The 22,261-nt window shown below is 41.3% G+C and overlaps 2 protein-coding genes across 8 annotated transcripts in view; one reads left to right on the forward strand and one right to left on the reverse strand.

Annotated features, from left to right (window-relative positions):
• Positions 1-19,855, reverse strand: part of LOC116617051 — a 41,142-nt gene extending 21,287 nt beyond the window's left edge. For 3 of the 7 annotated variants that reach the window (XM_048721299.1, XM_048721296.1, XM_048721302.1), the window contains exons 1-10: positions 19,566-19,854; positions 19,035-19,102; positions 18,826-18,895; positions 17,663-17,800; positions 16,543-16,665; positions 14,965-15,021; positions 14,164-14,240; positions 5,290-5,380; positions 4,043-4,192; positions 3,821-3,957 (exon numbers count right to left, since the gene is read on the reverse strand). In XM_048721299.1, coding sequence (XP_048577256.1) covers positions 3,821-3,957; positions 4,043-4,192; positions 5,290-5,380; positions 14,164-14,240; positions 14,965-15,021; positions 16,543-16,665; positions 17,663-17,800; positions 18,826-18,895; positions 19,035-19,102; positions 19,566-19,662 — 1,008 coding nt within the window. In that variant the 5' untranslated portion in view covers positions 19,663-19,854. Of the gene's footprint in view, positions 1-3,820; positions 3,958-4,042; positions 4,193-5,289; positions 5,381-14,163; positions 14,241-14,964; positions 15,022-16,542; positions 16,666-17,662; positions 17,801-18,825; positions 18,896-19,034; positions 19,103-19,565 lie in introns of all 7 variants that reach the window. The other 4 variants (XM_048721301.1, XM_048721300.1, XM_048721298.1 and 1 more) reach the window with 4 other exon arrangements.
• Positions 19,856-20,206: 351 nt separating this feature from the next.
• On the forward strand, positions 20,207-20,551 carry LOC5510278 (U7 snRNA-associated Sm-like protein LSm10). The gene has a single exon (XM_001630720.2). It carries the CDS (start codon positions 20,207-20,209, stop codon positions 20,549-20,551), a length of 345 nt encoding a protein of 114 aa, XP_001630770.2.
• The last annotated feature ends 1,710 nt before the right edge of the window (positions 20,552-22,261 follow it).

Below are 22,261 nucleotides of genomic sequence, written 5' to 3' on the forward strand. Positions count from 1 at the left end.
AATTGTATTTCATAACTCCCTATCTCGTTTTAACTACTTATCCGAATAAGGAATAGACTAAAGAGAGGGTTCTTTAGTACTTTCTAAACATTTCTCGAATAAGTAAATGGAATCTCCCAACGTCCTATTTCGTTTTACTACTTATCCGAATAAGGAATAGACTAAAGAGAGGGTTCTTTAGTACTTTCTAAACATTTCTCGTATAAGGAAATGGTATTTCATAACGCCTGATTTCGTTTTAACTACTGTTTCGGCATAAATCTATTACATAAGTGACAAGTGACAGTTTCGTTAATATCGATTTCAACCACGTGATTATAATCCATTGTAAATCAGTCAGATCAACAGTAACCGAGATCGGAACTCTGAAATACAGCTAACCAGTACGATTACAAAACCTACAGCCAACCAGGACTTTGAGAATCAGAAAACACGATAGGATACGCCATTGAAGTAAGTTAATTTGTGAGTTTGAATAACTGTAAATAAGCTTTGATTCCATGCAATCAATGTAAATCAAATAACTTTCATTCATTCTAGATCGAATAAATATATCTTTACACATCGTTGGATTGTTATACGGTTTGTGGCGAAATCCTCACGGGAACCTAACGCAACAACTACCTATCCCAATAAGGAATAGACTAAAAACTGGATTGTCAGTGTTTGCTCATCATTTCTCAATAAAGGAAATGGAATTTCATAACGCCTGATTTCGCTTAAACGACGCCTTTCGAAAGAGTTCTCGAAAAAGGAAATGGTATTTCATAACTCCCGATCTCGTTTTAACTTACCTATGCCGAATAAGGAATAAACTCAAAAAGAAGATTGTCAGTGTTTTTTCAACATCTCTTGAAAAAGGAAATGGCATTACATAACGCCTGATTTCGTTTTTACTACTTTTTTTTTTACCGAAAAAGGAATGGAGTAAAAAGAAGATTGTTAGCGTGTTTTTTTTTTTCAACATCGGCTTGTTTGGGTTTCCTAATATTTCTTGTATTGTGCACCCCCCACCCGCAATTTTGTGCCAACCCCCCCCCCCCCCCCCCCCCCGCAATCCGCAATCTTATATGGCATGCTACGGTTCTGGCCCAGCTCTAGTGTGTGCTATAAATGTATTTATAAATATATTAAAATACAGAGTTTGGACCATTATTTGAAGTCTTGTTTAATTCTATGTTATTGCAATAAAAACACTGTACAGTGTGTTGCCCAAGATCAACACTTTCTAACGAACTTTGGCAAATGATACACGATACAAGCAAGTAAATTGTCCTATGTCCAAGCCGCAAGGACATGCAGTCCAGCTTATCTTTATCATCGTGCTCTTGTTAACGCTGTCAGTAAGGTAATTTATACATATTCTATGCTTTTAATTTGAATGGTCTCTGGTTATATCAGAAGATGTAGCAAAGCCGGTGATAGGAAGGCTCCCTGTTCTTTCTTTCTCAACAAGTAAATAAACACTACTTATGGTAAATAGTTTGTTGTTTAGGTGTATCGGCCTTGTAACTAGATACTCTAGCGGCTCCCCTGCCTTGAATTTCAACGCTTCGTGTGTGGGTTAGGGCTAGGCCCGAAGAACATTAAACAGATAACATAAATATAAAAATAAATATGAAAATAAATATAAGGCTGAAAAGCGCAACTCAGATACCCCATCCCAATAGAAGGCCACTGGATTAAGACAGCTAGGCAGCCTGTGGATGAAGATTTATACTCCTCATTGTACCAATGCGTTTTACAACAGTACCAGTTTCACAGTTTAGGTTACACCCTGACACTGATATAAATGTTCGATAAGGATGGTTCCCACGTCATTACCTCATGGTATCATTGTAATATTCAAGTCCATCATTTGAACGTTGTCCCCTTGTAGCTAGCTTGCTAGCAATGGAAGGCTAAGAGACAGGGAAGCTATGTCGTTAAGCGCGCAAAATGGGTATTAACGTCCATATCAATCGAAACGTTGCAGAAAAGCTACTTTCCGACGCCAGGGTGCTGGTAAACAACGCAGTTGACGCAGTACACATTTCGAATGGAGATGTTTCTCCTAGATTCAAAATTTCAATTGACTGTAGAGATGGAATGGAATGTGTCCTCATGTGTCCTCATAGTCTATTCCTTATGCGGATAAAGTCGTAAAACGAAATGGGACGTTGGGAGATTCCATTTCCTTATCCGCGAAAACTAACTTGAATAAGGAGCAGTTGCCTATTCGTGTCACTGCACTAATCTATTTGTTTTGTCAGAGCCTTATGTAGTAGCCAAGGTGTTAATTGACAACAAGCACTATCTGTCAAATTGTGGTTTTGTTAGCAAGGTCAAATTCACACGACATACGTACGTAGTCAAGTAAAGCGCGAATATACTCCTCTAAACAAATTTTGAGAAAATACTAACAATCCTCTTTAAAGTAGATTCCTTATTCGAATAGATATTTAAAAAGAAATCAGGCGTTATGAAATACCATTTCCTTATTCGAGAAATGTTTAGAAAATACTAAAGAACCCTCTCTTTAGTCTATTCCTTATTCGGATAAGTAGTTAAAACGAAATCAGGCGTTATGAAATACCATTTCCTTTTTCGAGAAATGTTTAGAAAATACTAAAGAACCCTCTCTTTAGTCTATTCCTTATTCGGATAAGTATGTAAAACGAAATCAGGCGTTATGAAATACCATTTCCTTTTTCGAGAAATGTTTAAAAAACACTAACGACCCTCTTTTTAGTCTATTCCTTATTCGGATAAGTAGTTAAAACGAGATAGGGAGTTATGAAATACCATTTCCTTTTTCGAGAACTCTTTAGAAAGGAGTCGTAAAAGCGAATCGGGAGTTATGAAATTTCCTTTCCTTTATTGAGAAATGATAAGCAAACACTGACAATCCTCTTCATAGTCTATTCCTTATTCGGATAAAGTGGTAAAACGAAATCGGACGTTGGGAGATTCCATTTCCTTATCCGCGAAAACTAACTTGAATAAGGAGCAGTCCCCTATTCGTGTCACTGCACTAATCTATTTGTTTTGTCAGAGCCTTATGTAGTAGCCAAGGTGTTAATTGACAACAAGCGCTATCTGTCAAATTGTGGTTTTGTTAGCAAGGTCAAATTCACACGACATACGTACGTAGTCAAGTAAAGCGTGAATATTTCCCCTCTAAATATATTAATGCGTTTGGAAATAAAGCCCAAGATACAATTACATTTATTAGATGAGAGGTAGATTTCCTCTCTTTTGCTAGATTCATTTGTGAAAGCGATTGCACGCATTTCGTAATTTGACCTTTTGTAGCAGATAGAGTCTCATGTTCACAGCTCCTCTTAGCAGCGAGCACGTTAAAGCATCGAAATTTACCCGACGAAAATGCTGTTGGACTTGTTCTGAATAAACTGTTATGCCTAAATACTGTTTCAACTCGAATTAAAAGGTATCATTTAAGTACCCCCCCGGATTTGAAAAGGGAACTGAGCGAATAAGGAAACAGACGAAAAAGGAACTGCGAATAAGGAACTAACTTCACTCTGGTTGTAAATTCCCTTTTGATAACACAAATAAAGCTAAATGTTTCATATGTTTTTAAGACATTCCTTTTGTTGTCCATTACTGCAATTCCTTGGGGTTCATTTCGGGGACTCTTGGGGATCGTTTCGGGTCCCGGGATGAGTTGGGGAACTTTTGGGGATCGTTTCGGGTCCTGGGATCGTTTCGGGTCCTGGGATCATTTCGGGTCCTGTACACATCCGCCATTCAACATTTGCAATGACGACCTTTGTTTTATATAGAAGTATACAAAGTTACATCAAGTGGTCTACTTTACCTTTTTTGAGAGACATCTGCCAATCATCCTATCCACTGCAGCTTTGTGAGAGTTTGGTACCTCATCAGTGTTCGTCTCACAAACGGAAAGACAAGCGAGGGCCTCGCCAAACGATTCCTTCTCGAAATGGATGAGACCTGGTTAGATGGTGAAAAAGCATGATGTTAGAGACAGACGGACGGAGATAGACGGACAGACGGACAGACGAGCAGACAGACAGACCTTTCAGATACATCCAGTAAAATACGATTGCGCTCTCTTCACTTGTCTGGGGCATGTTACGGAGGAGATTGAAGGCCTTATCTTGCTCCTTTTGGTAGAAATGACAAATAGCTAGAAGGAGTGACACCTGCCACTCAATAACATGGCAACCTGTAGCGAGGAAGTCAAAGTCATTCGTTAATATCGTATTTTTTTGTAAAAAAATTTATTCCCCTACAATTGTGCGAAGGCCATGTAGGTGTGTGTGCAACCCAGCATCATCACTGCCCAATATCTTCCAACTACACGCAACATTGTAGATAAACAGCACATCTTCCAACAACACGCAACACGGCGTGCAAACAGAACATCTTTCAGCAACATCGGGTAAGATGGTGTAGAAACAGCACAATTTCTTCCAACAACACGCATCACGGCGTGCAAACAGAACATCTTCCAGCAACATGGTAGATGAACAGCACATCTTCGAACAATACGCAACACGGCTTGCAAACAGAACATCTTCCAGCAACATCGGGTAAGATGGTGTAGAAACAGCACAACTTCTTCCAACAACACGCATCACGGCATGCAAACAGAACATCTTCCAGCAACATGGTAGATAAACAGCACATCTTCGAACAATACGCAACACAGCTTTAAACAGAACATCTTCCAGCAACATCGGGTAACATGGTGTAGAAACAGCACAACTTCTTCCAAAAACACGCAACATGTTGCACAAACAGAACATCTTCCAGCAACACAGGACAACATCTTCCAACCGCACACATTATATGCAATATGGTGTACAAACAGGACAACATCTCCCAACACCACGCAACATCATGTAACATGGTAGACAAACAGCACAACATTGTTTTATCAAACAGCGCTGTACCTTTTCCCGAAGAAGTGAGCTGTTTGTACGGCGGCCTACCGTGGGCAAGCGCTACCATGAAAAATCTCAAAATAGAATGCAACAATCCCAGTTTTGAATTTTTGTGTGCACCGATGTCTCTGGAGTTTTATTTGAGATTCTTGTGGCTAACCGCAATGCAAGAGGAATTTTAGTTGAGATCCCACTATCAACCCCAGGAAATTTGCAACGCCACAGGGAACCCGTAACAACACAGGAGCTCGTAAAACCACAGGAAACCCTTTGGCTGCCAAAGCTACTCAATAAGTGCAGGTTGTTAATAAAATACGTTCTTAGTGTCCTTTCAGTCCAACTTTCAAAAAAGAAACTTTTAAGATGACCATGGTACCTGAACTATCGACGGGTCCAAGAAGAGACAGGGGAAAAACATCTTTCCCAAGCGCCGGGTCTACCCTTAGCACTACGCTGTCGAAGGTTTCCTGCAAAGCAAAATATCAACAGCTGTCTGTTCACGCATACCACTTGTTTGGACTCCCTGTGCTACGCATGCGTGTTACGGTAGGTGTCAAGAAGTGCCAATCTGATGTCAGGACTTCACTGACGCATTTGCTATCTTTACCTTATTAGGCAACCAAGCAGGCACGTGACTAGAAGTAGACGTATGCGGCGCGAGTACCCTCCCCTTACAAAGTCTCGAAACCTGTCATTTTCCATCTGTCCCTCCCCTTCCGCGTGATCGTAAAGGTCAACTCCTTATCAATTCACACAAGCGTCAACTCCTAATCAAATCACACAAAAGTCAAACCCTTATCAAATCACACACCAGAGAGGAGAAGAGCTGAGTGATGGGGAATGACTTGGAAAAGAGGCGATTCGTAGAAAATTTCAAGGGTGATGTTGGGCATTTCTTCATAAACGACATTTTTTTTTTTTTTTTGCTAAAATCCATGCCCATTTTTTTCTCCTCCTTGCAGAATGGAGGGTGGTGAGGAGAACTTCACCAAAAATGCTTCTACGCATAGTGCTAAATTCTATTGGAGGCCTTACGTAAATGTTAAGTCAAGTTCCCCTTGCCGTCGCCGTTGTATTGGGTAATTTTTCTTTTAGGTCCCTAATGTCGATTAAATGGCGTGACCAGAAAAATCACATCAGTATCTAGCCTGAGTATCAGATCTTATATTTCTGAAATTAGAGAGGATAAAATAAAACTACTCTTCTTCCCAGTATATACTTCATAAGGAAGAAAAAGGATAATCAATATTACAACAGGAGAAAAGAGTTACGCTACGAGGCAATAGCTTGCCAAACTATGTTTCTACCTAATTGCGTGAGTTATACTGACATAATGTCTTCCGGATGACGGCATGACCTTAAAGAGTGTGAAATGTATTCATCGCTAAATCACATCAAGCTACATCAGCACTGGCACTTCAAACATTCACGTCGGCTAGCAGCAAAAAAACATGAAGATATTCATTCTTCTATGCCTTGCTGTGGCCGACTTTGCGGGCAGTTCCGAAAACCCAAACGACTGCTTTGTCTGCTCGGGAGATGGCTGCCAAAACAGCCCCAAAACAAAGTCCTGTTCAGCAAGCAGAAAGTGTTTTAAAATGGAAGTCCGAGATTACGACTCGTTGGACAAGCCTTTCATAATTAAAGGCTGTACAAGCGATACAATCTTCTGGAGGCGTTCGTGTTACAATGGATGCAGGGAGAAGCAAGAATTCGGGTCCGAGAAGTCGCGGGTTTGCGTGTACTGTTGTGATTCTTCTAAATGTAACTCGGCGGTCAGACTTTGTGGAAGTGCGCTGGGCGGATTACTGGTTGTGTTGGCGATGTTTTTGATATGAAGGGACAACTAAAACGATTTTCCTGTCATCAAATATTCAAATTATATCATTAGGACTATTAACAATACTATTCTCAGCGTAAGAGTACTTCTGGATGTCGTGAGATTAAAAAAAACCCGGACTTTTATTATTTCCAAAAAAATATAATTTAATTATTATACTACAAAAGAAAAAAAATTAATAATGCAAATAAAAAAAGCTGAAATTTGCATCCTAATTTAGACGAGATTTTTCCTAGAACTGGACTAATACAGTGCCGTTGCAGGCCTCGAAATTTGGGGACGAAATTACAAGAGAAATTTAAAAAACTGGGGAGTCGGGATTGCGGACAGATATATGTACAATGGAACCCCGCTCTACGGACACTCGCTACGTACACCCCGTTTTTCTGTACTGTAGTATTCAAAGTCCCGACAAAAGTCTCATATATTCTCTTATAATTTAACCCGCTTTATACGGACACCCGTTAATACGGACAACGGACACTTTTATGTAGCCCGAAAGAAATTTTTCATACAAAATTAACCCCGGTTTACGGACAGAAAAAAATTCGAGCCTCGCACTTTCAGTTTCAGGAGATTGATGCAATTTTAATAAGGCATTTATCGAGTTCTAATCGGATACTGTGTAGAACAGTCAAAAGCTAAGTTAGCGTACCAGACTATAGACTATGCAAATTCAGAGTGTACAAAATGACTTTTCACAACCTTGGTTGAATTACGGTATAACGGATTCAGTTAGAATAATTGAGTTGAAATTGGCAATCGCAAGGACGATTGAGGAAAGGAGTAGTTATCCTGTTTTGTTGTTGTTGTTTATAAAAAATATTGCTACGAATTTGAGTAATAAAGAAATATCCGGAACATGTCACTAGTTCGCAGAAGTACTTTATCCAAATGTTACTTGATACAAAAGTTTTAAAGATTTCAAAAATTTCAATATGAAGCATGCTGTGTTGCTGCAGCATGAGTTCTGAGTGTTTAAAATGCATTTTTTCGTCTTTTAGAGCAGCCCGCTTAATACGGACACCCCCGATAATACGGACACTTATGAAAATCCCGAGGGTGTCCGTATTAACGGGGTTCCACTGTATCACCTATTGGTCATTTCCTTATAATTGTATAATTATTTTTATAATATTAGGGGGTATGATTCCTCCCTCCATGCAACGGGCGACTGCAACGGGCGAACTGGAAATAAGGAGAATAGAGAAATAAGGGAGAATTTCTGACAATGGTTATCGGTTCCTTGTATTCCGGAATGTTTTTCAAAACACAAATAACGTAAGGCCAAAATGCACATACCCAGATTTTGGTTTTAAAAGATATATTTTTCTTGGTCATTCTTGCGCTATGTATGAGCTCAGGGACGAAAAGCTCAAATTTCAATGGCACTTTACGAAAAGTCGCATCAATTTAAAAAAAGTCGCATTTGATATTTTGTTTGCTATTACTCACTAAGTACTTAGAGAAATTTTCCGCCTTATTGGATGCGAAGTGAGCTTATTTGAGGCGTCATGTCATGTTTTTGCGTCATGTCGCAACGGGCTTGTAATAAGTGCATGGTTTATCATAAGGTGGTGGTTGTGAAGAGACACGTTGGGGCAATGTTATCTGGTTATTGATGGTCAGTGTCTGTCAGACTTCATCATATCATCTTACCCTAACCAAAAGAAAGAAAGCATTTTTTTTTTTCAATTTGCTGATTGGGTAAAAAGCTATCGCGATATCTAAAATCAAAATTGGTAAATTAAAAAACCTCCTTTTCAGATGGTTATTTTGAGATTCCTTTATATTATTCGTCTTGGTGAAAACAATAACAAACGTGTGGCTTACAATGGCTCTTTAAAGCGTGTTGGATTCAACTTGTTTGACGATAATCTTTGGGTTTGATCTTAAAGCTGAAATATTCAATTATTTGGAAAAATATTGTTATCAATTGACTATTCTATCCAATGACTATCTTATTCATTGACAATTTTATCCATTGTCTTTTTTTGTATTTGCAATAAAATGAAGCCGATTGTTTTACAGTGATTCGAAGCTCGCGTGCTTTAAGATAGAGCATAGGGACGGACCATTAGACGAGTGAAGGGGGTGGGTGGGTAAGAAAAAAAAATCATACACGATAAAAAGACTGGGAATACATGAATGCAGCCCAAACCAGACAGAAAAACAATGCATACGACGATTGAAAAAAATTATGCACATCTTAACGCCTTAACTGCTGAATGGCCTTTATGACTCCGTGGCATATTAATGACTGCGTCACTTTACAACCGTGACAGCTTTATCGTACAATTCTCAGAAACAACTTCAAACTGTGTTTAAACAATAGAATAGGCATTATTGATCAGGTGTGACTTTGTGAATAAATGGAGCCGCGAGCAATTGAGATTGAGGCCAACCATGGAGCGGTGCGGACAACTTAGTTAGGGAGTGTTCATTAATTACGCCGAGGGGAGAAGGAAAGATTTTTACTCAAGACACCTTAAAATTTCACAGCCCCCCTTTCATCGTAAACATTTTTTTCGGTGCCCCCCCCCCCCCCTTATAGAACCCCAAAATTTTCCTTCTCTTTCCCTTAGGAGACTTTTTTTTTCGGAGCCCTGCCTTTTAGTGGTTAAAAATGTTCGGATCCCCCCCCCCCCCCCCCCCACAATATCCCTCCCCCCGGTGTATTTAATGAACACTCCCTTAGGACAAAAATGTTAGAAGTTCACATTTGAGGGTCAAATACCATCAGAGATAACTCAGTCTAAATAAGAATTCTTTTAACATCAGGAAACAAATCACAGAAAACAGCAAAAGACTTAATATTACGATTCCAAAGGACGGACGTGCTCCTAATCATGAAAATCTTGGCTGCTTTCTTCTTACTCGGTGCCAATGTCTCGTTGGTTCTTTCCCAGAACCGAACAAGCTGTTTCACCTGTACAGGCTGCAAAGGCGAATACGGAACCGAAACCTGTCTCAAAAGCGATGAGAAGTGTTTTATAATGGAGCTCCGAGATTACAAGTCCCTAGACAAGCCGTACGTAATCAAAGGATGCACTGGCGACAGCCTCTTCTGGAGACGTTCGTGCTACGAAGGATGTAAAGAAAACAAAGAGTTCGGCTCGGGAACATATCGCATTTGTATATATTGTTGTGACTCGGACAGGTGTAATGCCGATCCCAATTCTGGGTTAAAAAAGTCTGGGAGTGTTCTTGGTGGATTTATGGCTCTAATGGCGGTGCTTTTGATGTGAAAATTATGGGTGAACAGCCAGCGGGCAAATAAAAAAACTTGACATAACTAGGAAAGTTTAAGCACAGCTAAATCGAGTAATTTATGTAGCATTTATAAGATAGTGCACTCAGTGTTGGGAAATACTTCATAACTATTTACCTAGACTTGTGTAAACTAATGATTTTCGCCATGAATTTTCAGCGACGAGTGACTCTAAGAAGAGACTAATAACTTCATTTAATCTACTATAGAAATCACAATGCTAAAAAATGTATAAATATAATTAATAAAAACACTTCTATTGCAACCAAGCGAATTTAAAGCCGCATTGTCACCAGTTTGCTTGCGGAGGTCCGACGGAAACCCCAACCGTTGAAAGACAAAAGAACCTATTATAATCCGAGATACATAACAGGCCATCCGTTCTAAATTATCAATCACAACCTCAAAGAAACTTCCAATAGACACACTGCTTTCAATATTTTGAAATATTTTTCGCGTTTTCCGTTAAAAATCATCGGAGATTGTTACTTAATCGACCGGAAGTAAACTGGTGGCAATGCGGCTTCAATACACGCTTTTGCTATTGCTATTGTCAGGTCTCAGTTTGTTTCTAGTGTTGCTTGGTGTCATATCAAAGAAAAGTCTAAAACACTGAACGCACGGATTCATCAGGAGTCACCCATGTGGAAAAAAATGTTAACGCGTTGCTGAAACACTCTCTTGCTGATCAGTCGCATGTAACTTCTTGTTTCCAATGAATTCTATTCAGTCATTATTACTCTAATAGCTCTCTCAATGAAACTTTACAAACACAAAGCATAACCAACATACGGTAAGCTCATGCTTATGCAAAACAGCAACAACCAAAAAACAACAACAAAAATTACAACCATAGCAACAACAACAAAAAGCAACAACGACAACAAGAACAGAACCAGCGACAACAAAAGCAACAGTATAAACAGTAACTACAGCAACCTTCAAGTCGTTTTAACGACTTGAACCCACTCTATACCCTTCCCCCACTTCTACCATCTCCCCTTATCACCCACTCCATATCCTTCCCCCGCTTCTACCATCTCCCCTTATCACCCACTATATACCCTTCCCCCACTTTTAACATCTCCCCCTTCAACCCACTCTATACCCTTCCCCCACTTCTACTATCTCCCCCTTCAACCCACTCTATACCCTTCCCCCACTTCTACCATCTACCCTATCACCCACTCTATACCCTTCCCCCACTTCTACCATCTACCCTATCACCCACTCTATACCCTTCCCCCACTTCTACCATCTCCCCTTATCACCCACTCCATATCCTTCCCCCGCTTCTACCATCTCCCCTTATCACCCACTATATACCCTTCCCCCACTACTACCATCTCCCCCTTCAACCCACTCTATACCCCTCCCCCACTTCTACTATCTCCCCCTTCAACCCACTCTATACCCTTCCCCCACTTCTACCATCTACCCTATCACCCACTCTATACCCTTCCCCCACTTCTACCATCTACCCCCTTCAACCCACTCTATACCCTTCCCCCACTTCTAACATCTCCCCCTTCAACCCACTCTATACCCTTCCCCCACTTCTACCATCTCCCCCTTCAACCCACTCTATACCCTTTCCCCACTTCTACCATCTCCCCTATCACCCACTCTATACCCTTTCCACACTTCTACCATCTCCCCCTTCAACCCACTCTATACCCTTCCCCCAATTCTACCATCTCCCCCTTCAACCCACTCTATACCCTTCCCCACTTCTACCATCTCCCCCTTCAACCACTCTATACCCTTCCCCCACTTCTACCATCTCCCCCTATCACCCACTCTATATCCTTCCCCCACTTCTACCATCTTCCCCCTCAACCCACTCTATACCCTTCCCCCACTTCTACCATCTCCCCCTTCAACCCACTCTATACCCTTCCCCACTTCTACCATCTCCCCCTTCAACCCACTCTATACCCTTCCCCCACTTCTACCATCTCCCCCTTCAACCCACTCTATACCCTTCCCCCACTTCTACCATCTCCCCCTTCAACCCACTCTATACCCTTCCCCCACTTCTACCATCTCCCCCTTCAACCCACTCTATACCCTTTCCCCACTTCTACCATCTCCCCCTATCACCCACTCTATACCCTTCCCCCACTTCTACCATCTCCCCTATCACCCAATCTATACCCTTCCCCCATTTCTACCATCTCCCCATTCAACCCACTCTATACCCTTCCCCCACTTCTACCATCTCCCCTTATCACCCACCCTATACCCTTCCCCCACTTCTACCATCTCCCCTTTCAACCCACTCTATACCCTTCCCCCACTTCTACCATCTCCCCTTTCAACCCACTCTATACCCTTCCCCCACTTCTACCATCTCCCCTTTCAACCCACTCTATACCCTTCCCCCACTTCTACCATCTCCCCTCATCACCCACTCTATACCCTTTCCCCGCTTCTACCATCTCCCCTATCACCCACTCTATACCCTTCCCCCACTTCTACCATCTCCCCTTTCAACCCACTCTATACCCTTCCCCCACTTCTACCATCTCCCCTTTCAACCCACTCTATACCCTTCCCCCACTTCTACCATCTCCCCTTATCACCCACCCTATACCCTTCCCCCACTTCTACCATCTCCCCTTTCAACCCACTCTATACCCTTTCCCCACTTCTACCATCTCCCCCTATCACCCACTCTATACCCTTCCCCCACTTCTACCATCTCCCCTATCACCCAATTTATACCCTTCCCCCATTTCTACCATCTCCCCATTCAACCCACTCTATACCCTTCCCCCACTTCTACCATCTCCCCTATAACCCACTCTATACCCTTTCCACACTTCTACCATCTCCCCCTTCAACCCACTCTATACCCTTCACCCACTTCTACCATCTCCCCTATCACCCACTCTATACCCTTCCCCCACTTCTACCATCTCCCCCTTCAACCCACTCTATACCCTTCCCGCACTTCTACCATCTCCCCCTTCAACCCACTCTATACCCTTCCCGCACTTCTACCATCTCCCCCTTCAACCCACTCTATACCCTTCCCCCACTTCTACCATCTCCCCCTTCAACCCACTCTATACCCTTCCCCCACTTCTACCATCTCCCCCCTTCAACCCACTCTATACCCTTCCCCCACTTCTAACATCTCCCCCTTCAACCCACTCTATACCCTTCCCCCACTTCTACCATCTCCCCTATCACCCACTCTATACCCTTTCCCCACTTCTACCATCTCCCCCTTCAACCCACTCTATACCCTTCCCACACTTCTACTATCTCCCGCTTCAACCCACTCTATACCCTTTCCCCACTTCTACCATCTCCCCCTTCAACCCACTCTATACCCTTTCCCCACTTCTACCATCTCCCCCTTCAACCCACTCTATACCCTTCCCACTCTCCTACCATCTCCCCCTTCAACCCACTCTATACCCTTCCCCCACTTCTACCATCTCCCCTATCACCCACTCTATACCCTTTCCCCACTTCTACCATCTCCCCCTTCAACCCACTCTATACCCTTCCCCCACTTCTACCATCTCCCTCTTCAACCCACTCTATACCCTTCCCCCACTTCTACCATCTCCCCTATCACCCACTCTATACCCTTCCCACACTTCTACCATCTCCCCCTTCAACCCACTCTATACCCTTCCCACTCTCCTACCATCTCCCCCTTCAACCGACTCTATACCCTTCCCCCACTTCTACCATCTCTCCCTTCAACCCACTCTATACCCTTCCCCCACTTCTAACATCTCCCCCTTCAACCCACTCTATACCCTTCCCACACTCCTACCATCTCCCCCTTTAACCCACTCTAAACCCTTCCCCCACTTCTACCATCTCCCCCTTCAACCCACTCTATACCCTTCCCCAATCCTACCTCCAATGTCAGTCCAACTACTTGCAATTCATCACCACCAGCTTGTCCCAGGCATTCTTACAGGGTTTCCTGTACTCCCAACCTTATCCACAGAAAGGGGACATAGATTCCTGTGATGTCACAACTCTTACCAATCACAGCCCGATCAGAAACCTGGGTAAGACTGCCTGGATCAAGAAGGATAATTCCCCCTGACCCTCCTAAGTCCTTAATCTCTACTACTTCCCTTCTGCCTCCACTTCCTAATGTTCCTTACCTGATCTCGATGAGAACTCTCGCCCTTTTGCTCCAGATAATAGTGCAAAGCCTCAAGTAGTTTTGTTGCTTCACTGACTAGAAAGAAACTAATCTTTAATGAAGAATTTTGATAATTACATTATAGTAAAGCTGGAAGGAGCAGAACTCTCTTCTCATCGCCTGATGCCGTGTGTTTAAAGCCCTCAATAGGGACATTACGCAAATAGAACAGCAACAGCAGAAAACAATATAAATGTCAATAGTGGGCATCAAATGCACTTTGAAAAGTACATTTAGGGCTAAGTTAAAGTATTTTTGGTCACACTCTTTTTGATGTCACTGTTATTGTTTCATAAGGCCCCTAGTTGCTTGTGTTAAGGTAGACTACGGCAGAAGGCAGACCGTCCTATCTTCTGGTGTATCAAAGCTATGATTCATTATAACAAAAAAACAACTATCTTATTTAAACCAAAATACAGGTAAAATGGTTTAATTTGCATTGAATACTGCGGGCAAATTAGAAAGACTTTTGGTTGGGGGTGCACTTTTGAGCACAGCTAACAGAGTGAAATAAGCAAGGGCGGCGTGACAGCTGTCTGCTTAACAGCAAGCAAGCATGCCCTTCCCATGTGGGAACTTGACAGCGACGAAAAATCAAATCTTTCTGACTGATTCATAAGACCTGAATAAGTGACGTGATTTCTTCTTCGTCCAAGTTGCCTTCAGTGCAAGTTGTCAAACATTCGTTTGAGGGGGAAAAACTAGAAATCCACAGCTAAGTAAGTTAAAAAATGAACAGCTCTTGACTACCGTGACATACCTTTCGAAAGTGAGATCCAGACAATAGCCAACATCAAACAGCTCAAAATCACAGGAGCTAAAATAATGCAATCATTATAGATAGTATGAGAGGCGGGGCTAAATGTTATCATGATAGCAGGTAGTGTAAGAGGTGGGGCTAAATGCAGTCATGATAGTTAATATGAGAGGTGGGGCTTAATGTAATCATGATAGGTAATATGAGAGGTGGGGCTAAATGTAATCATGATAGGTAATATGAGAGGTGGGGCTAAATGTAATCATGATAGGTAATATGAGAGGTGGGGCTAAATGTAATCATGATAGGTAATATGAGAGGTGGGGCTAAATGTAATCATGAAAGGTAATATGAGAAGTGGGGCTAAATGTAATCATGATAGGTAATATGAGAGGTGGGGCTAAATGTAATCATGATAGGTAATATGAGAGGTGGGGCTAAATGTAATCATGATAGGTAATATGAGAGGTGGGGCTAAATGTAATCATGATGGGTAATATGAGAGGTGGGGCTAAATGTAATCATGATAGGTAATATGAGAGGTGGGGCTAAATGTAATCATGATAGGTAATATGAGAGGTGGGGCTAAATGTAATGATGATAGGTTATATGAGCAGTGGGGCTAAATGTAATCATGATAGTAAATATGAGAGGTGGGGCTAAATTTAATCAAAATAGGTAGTATGAGAGGTGGGGCTAAATGTAATCATGATAGGTAATATGAGAGGTGGGGCTAATGTAATCATGATAGGTAATATGAGAGGTGGGGCTAAATGTAATCATGATAGGTAATATGAGAGGTGGGGCTAAATGTAATCATGATAGGTAATATGAGAGGTGGGGCTAAATGTAATCATGATAGGTAATATGAGAGGTGGGGCTAAATGTAATGATGATAGGTAATATGAGCAGTGGGGCTAAATGTAATCATGATAGTAAATATGAGAGGTGGGGCTAAATTTAATCAAAATAGGTAGTATGAGAGGTGGGGCTAAATGTAATCATGATAGGTAATATGAGAGGTGGGGCTAATGTAATCATGATAGGTAATATGAGAGGTGGGGCTAAATGTAATCATGATAGGTAATATGAGAGGTGGGGCTAAATGTAATCATGATAGGTAATATGAGAGGTGGGGCTAAATGTAATCATGATAGGTAATATGAGAGGTGGGGCTAAATGTTATCATGATAGGTAATATGAGAGGTGGGGCTAAATGTAATCATGATAGGTAATATGAGAGGTGGGGCTAAATGTAATCATAATAGGTAATATGAGAGGTAGGGCTAAATGTAATTATGATAGGTAATATGAGAGGTAGGGCTAAATGTAATGATGATAGGTAATATGAGAAGTGGGGCTAAATGTAATCATGATAGGTAATATGAGAGGTGGGGCTAAATGTAATCAGGATAGGTAATATAAGGGGTGGAGCTGCAAAGGAGGTTAAGAGGTTTTATCCACAGGCATCTCAGAATTGACTAGAACAAAAAAAAACTATAACTTTTCTAGCTTTATTCCGCAAATAGGCATCCAAAGTCCAAGGAATATGAACTGAACTAAACCAATCAATAAGATTACCTGGAACTAGTGACCTTGATAATGTTCCCATGATGCTTTGAAGCAATGATTGACAGGTGTCACTCAAGGTTGCAGTGGATTCAGACATAACACCAGGACATGGGCTACCGAACAACTTGAGGGCTGAAGTTTTCAGAACACATTTTGAATGTCGGCATAAGTTATTATCTGATTTGCTTTATCTGCTGTCAGTATTAAGTTAGTTATTTTCTATAGGTTTAGATCAATTTCTCTGTTGGGATTGCTGTCTGTCTATTTGCCTGCCTTATGTGTCAATCTTGAGTGTTCACCTAAAAACAGTGCACACAGAAATCAAATGAGTACCAATCAAGTTCCTGTTTTAAGACACATTTTTGCTTGGTAAAAAATGGGGTAAGGGGTTTTTGTACCCTGGTTCCAGAGCCTTGAACATCTCTCTATTTAGTAGCCAACCTTGAGATGAGGCTCTGGCCTCTTAAAGTGCAATTTCGACTTCTGCTTGGTTCAGAATCTGAATGTGGTCTCTGATTGGCCAATTGACGCGTGGTCATGGAAACCAAGAAATTCTGACAGTTTTCTAGTGTATTTTCGCTTCAGGTTTAAAAGGTCTGATTCTTGACACTAACTCTACAGTAATGATCCCATGGGTTTTCAGATGAATTTTGTTGTTTTTAACTTGGTTTTTCATGCGCTTTTCATACTCGTGAACTTGATTCCCGAGCGAAGAGATGTTTATATCCAAGTTAGCACCATGTGAAACTGACACATGCTTATCACAAAATATTAACATGGAAGTGAGGAATAAGTCAAAATTGCGCTTCGAGAGGCCAGAGCCTCGTCTCAATCTCACTGGCCACTAAATAGATGTTCGAGTCTCTGGAACCAGGGTAGGGTTTTTGTACCCTGACTGAATTTTTCAGGGATGGTCCCCATTAAAAAAATGTATGGAAGATCCAAATGTATCCCACTGAAATCCTTAAATTAAACCACTGGAATCCACAAAATTATCCAATAAAATGTACACATTTTTCCACTTGAATTCACAAATTTATCTTGAACTATCAGGATAGTGCCTTTTCCTTGGTTCAATCCCTGAATATAGTGAAAACTATCTTGACAATTTATGGTCATGTGCACTCACCTCTTATGATACTATTGGTCAGGACAACACAAGCTTTATGACAGCTGCCAATCATGTCATGACAACACAGGAGTAGAAAGCTATAGTTAAAGCTGATCACCAGTTCCCATGTCAAGCAGGTCTCTTGGGGGGGCAGACCTAAAACAGAAAAATGTATTCATATATAGGGCAAATTAACATGAGACATGATCAATTGCACTTAAAGCAGCAGTGTCACTGGTTTTCTTCCGGTTGACTACGCAACGAAAAAAATATTTCAAAATTGTAAGTGTGTCTATTGGAAGTTTCTTTGAGGATGTGACTAAAAAGTTAGAGTGTGTGGCCTGTTAAATAGCGCGGATTTTAATAATTCTTTTGCCTTTTTTCGGTTGAGGTTTCCATTGGCCCTTCGGAAGTAAAGTGACAATGCCAGTTAAAGGTTGCACATGCTTTGAGCCTGAAAGATGCTGAAAGACACTGGGGAACACAGAGAGTCAAGGAAAAACACTGATACACACATCAGTTTGATTGACTTTGTACATCAGTAGATAGACCGCTCCACACAGTTTATAAGGCATAGTTTAATGCTGTTCTTTTCATGTAGTAGTGTTTAAAATGCAGATAAAGTCAATATCATCTCCATTTGCATTTGGAACAGCTTATTAAAGAATATTATCTTAATCATACATTAAGCAATTGAAACATTTCAGCTACCATTTATTTCTAGTAAGGGACGCCCCCTCAGGACATGTACAGTATACCCAGGATTTCCTGAGGGGAGTGCGCAGTCTTAGGAATCATATAAAGAAATAATTTGAAGATTCCTTAAGAAATAAGAAATAGCCCACTTTTGGCCGCCAAGGGTAGGTGCTCGTACACCCTGCACACACCCATTTGTACGCGCCTGGCCTTGAACCTTCATGGCAGTGGGTATTAGATGGAGTTGTGGTTGAACCAATTGTTTTAATAAAGTGCACCCTTTAAAGCCCCTTTTCCCTCTAAAAAAAAACAAAAGACAATTTATTGCAGGTCAAAATGAGGGATATTCTGAGCCTTTCTCCTCCCATGTTACACAAGAATCAAGAACATGCGTTGAAAAAATGACATGGGCTGATCACCATGCAAAGTAAACAAGTATCTGACACTACAATAGTAATTTTTGGGTGTTTAGTCACTAAAAATACCTTGAATTCTTTGGATGAGAGATTGAAACCTTTCGAGGAGAGGACAGAGTTCTGCACTGTTCGCATTCTTCTGAAACCCGATCATCACAATAGTTTAAAAAATTGAAATCTTACAGTGAAATGATATTAGTGGTCAACTGCAAGTATTTGTGGCCATAGAGCATGTGTCATGCTGTGAAAGAATGCTGATTGAAGGATTTTAAACTCACTTTAAGGTTGCATAGAAGTTTGTTGTTTTCAAGTACCCACTCTCTGAAGTCAAACCTGTTAAAGTTAACTGATGAATAAAGATAGAAAATTAATTAATAATGATGATGGTGGTGGTGGTGATGATGGTTGTGGTGCTGATATTGGTGGTTGTATTGTTTGTAAATGGTAGTAGCATGGTGATGGTGGTGGTGTAGATGTTGATATGGTGGTGATTACAGTAGTAGTGATAATGGTGGTGATTATGTTGGTAGTGGTGGTGTGTGATGGCACTGATGATAATGATGATTGTATTGGTGGATGTGTATGGGAGGTTATGGTGGTGGTGGTCATGGTGGTGGGGGTGTCCCTTCTGATGATGGGAGTAGCTGTGATGGTGAGTGGTATAAATGTTAATGATGGTAGTGGTGGTGTGTGTTAGGTGATGGTGTTGGTGATACTGATGGTAATGGTTATTCCTAGAGATGTTAAACTCTGTGCGGCATTTTCAAAACGAATCATTAACTAATTCTAATCAAGAAGAATATAGATACCTTTATCTAGTATAGTTTGGCATTTGATGAATTTCTTGTCATAGTAGAACTTAGCTGCTTGTTTAAACAGTTCATCAATTTCGATGCTCGAAGTCATCTTGCCGTTTCGTCTCGCTCAAAGATTGTTAATAAATCCATCGTTACATTCTACCTCATGAGCTAAATTAGGATAATATTACAAAATATCCCTCCCATCAAATATATTCTAGTCTATAAAACTACCGGTTCAGGTTTTGCTTCTGTTTTTGTTTCCCGCATTTTTGTTTAAAAAGTGGACTAGCAAGTACTAACAAAAAACCCCTACTGGGGAGGGGGTTATTGATCTTTATACCGATTAGTATTTTTTTCATCATTCTTTAGACATAATTCTCATAACATAACCATATCCCAGTCAGTAAATCATATAATAAAAAAATAGGTTAGGGGGTTTTACTAGATCTTTTGAAATTGATTTTATTGCTATGCGCATTTTATCGCATCTCCCCTCCCTACTTGAAAATAAATTTAGTATTTGGTACAGGTCAGCGGGCGCCAGGTATGTTGGGTATATACTTTAAAGTAGCTGATATTGTATCAGCAAGCTAAAAATCGGTAGATACAATTTCCTTACATGAAGTACTTATTAGAGTGTAGATTTTATTATGGCGGGAAGGGAAAGAGCAATAGCTGAGAGAAGTCTTGTATGTCTTATAAAGGCCGTTCAAGGGTATAACACAACTGTCGAACTACGCAACGAGTCATACCTTGAAGGATTTATCGAGCATGTCGATGGATTCATGAATATTAAAATGAAAGACGTGAAATTCGTGAAAGCAAGCGGGGAAGTTGATAATCTTCCGGCCATGTTTATTGTAGGAACGCAAATCCGTTACGTACATATCCCAGATGAGATCGATATGCGGAAAGCGATAGAGCAGGAGCTTGGCAAGATCCAGGGCACAAGAACCGTCAAAAGGGAGCGGAAGATGAAGAAAAGGAAAATCTAATTTGTCGATTACACCTTTGATAGGTAGGCCAAGACGCCCCCCCCCCCCCCCCCAATAACAAAGTCAGTAAGGTCACATTGCCCAGCGATACATGGCGTCTTGTTAACCTTCCACCTGGAACATAAATAAACGATTTGTTCTGTGATTGGGCCACCCCCTAAGGCACCCCCACACCTAGACACAAAGCAATTTGCGGTGGCTGGGAAATCGTGCCAACACGCTATTGTGTACCTCCTGCACTTGACACTAGAGGCTTTAGACCGAGGCGGCGTATGGGTGCGGCGGTTCTTTGCTGACTTTAAGAAAGGATTTGACCTAATAGACCACCACATCCTGTTAAATAAGCTTTGTAGCCTAGATATCCACCCCTGTCTACTCAGGTGGATTGCTTCCTTTTTAGAAGGTAGAACCCAGGTAGTAAGCATAGCATCCTCAACATCACCACCACTCAACCTCAATGGAGGAATATCACATGGAACACGCCTAGGTCCTATTCTATTCGCAGTTATGGTCAATGACCTTCTCCGCTGCTGGCTTCCACGCGCGAAGTTCGTCGACGTCCTTACAGCTATTGAAATTATTCCCAGAAACGCGCCATCCACCTTACCATTTATAGTATCGCAGGTCCAGCCGTTCGCAACTAGCAATAATATGTTACCATCTTAGAAGAAGTCAAGTCCTTTAAATTTCTCGGGGTCTTCATTACTCACGACTTGACGTGGGAGGTACATTGTGACTCTATAGTGAAAAAAGCAAACCGGCGCCTGTATGCTATAAGGCAGCTAAAGCGCTGTGGCGTGTCTACTGATAACATTATAGTGGTTTATCGCTCCCTTGTGCGATCCACGCTCGAGTAGGCAAGCGTCGTTTTCGCAGACCTGCCACGCTACCTTTCTGATCCATTGGAGAGAGTCCAGAAACGCGCCCTCGCCATTATCTATCCGGGCTTGGATTACAAGGAAGCTCTAACTAGGGCAAACCTTACCACCCTTGAAGATCGTCGGACTGAGTACCTGCTGCAGGTTTATCTCTTGTTTGTCGCCACAAAACCCAGTGTACCGGCTTGTGCAAGACCGCATTGAGGCTACTACCCATAGCTACCAGTTAAGAACGCGCACTGGCAATCACATCAAACCTTTTGCGATCAATAGATTTGGCAACTTTGTCACAAACAAACACGCGCTGGCCTTGGCTATCTGACTGCCCACACTACCTTTATATTTATTATATTGTATCAATTAATCATTATTTATTATATTTGATATTGGAATCCTGTAATTTAGCTTTTAAGGCTACGGGAGGACTAATAAACGAGTATTATTAATGAATCTGAGAGGAAACCCTCTCAGATTCATTGGGTCCTCATGATTTGGCTTGAAAATAGTTTTCAGTTTGGAAATAATTTGAGTAAATCACTGAAGGCTCCTAGAATACCATTGGCTTGACTGTTGACGAACTGAATAACACTCAGGGGTAGATAGGTTTCCTTATATTTCCTGTTTTCTCAAGCCAAATATCTGAAAATATGGGGCCACGGCCCGCTCATCCCACCCCTAGATCCGCTACTGACACTGGTTGTATTATTCACAGTACATAGTGGCAAGACAAGCCTTCTAGCCAATAAAAAGCACATACTCTCAAAGTGCATTATCACAATTAGCTGAATTATATATATATTTAATTTGATAAAAAATTGTTATATTTTACAAA

This window comes from Nematostella vectensis, chromosome 14 (assembly GCF_932526225.1).
Source record: "Nematostella vectensis chromosome 14, jaNemVect1.1, whole genome shotgun sequence".
NCBI classification, from domain to species: domain Eukaryota; kingdom Metazoa; phylum Cnidaria; class Anthozoa; order Actiniaria; family Edwardsiidae; genus Nematostella; species Nematostella vectensis.

Coding starts and splice junctions, on each gene's coding strand:
- LOC5510278 (XM_001630720.2), top strand. CDS start 20,207: ATGGCGGGAAGGGAAAGAGCAATAGCTGAGAGAAGTCTTGTATGTCTT.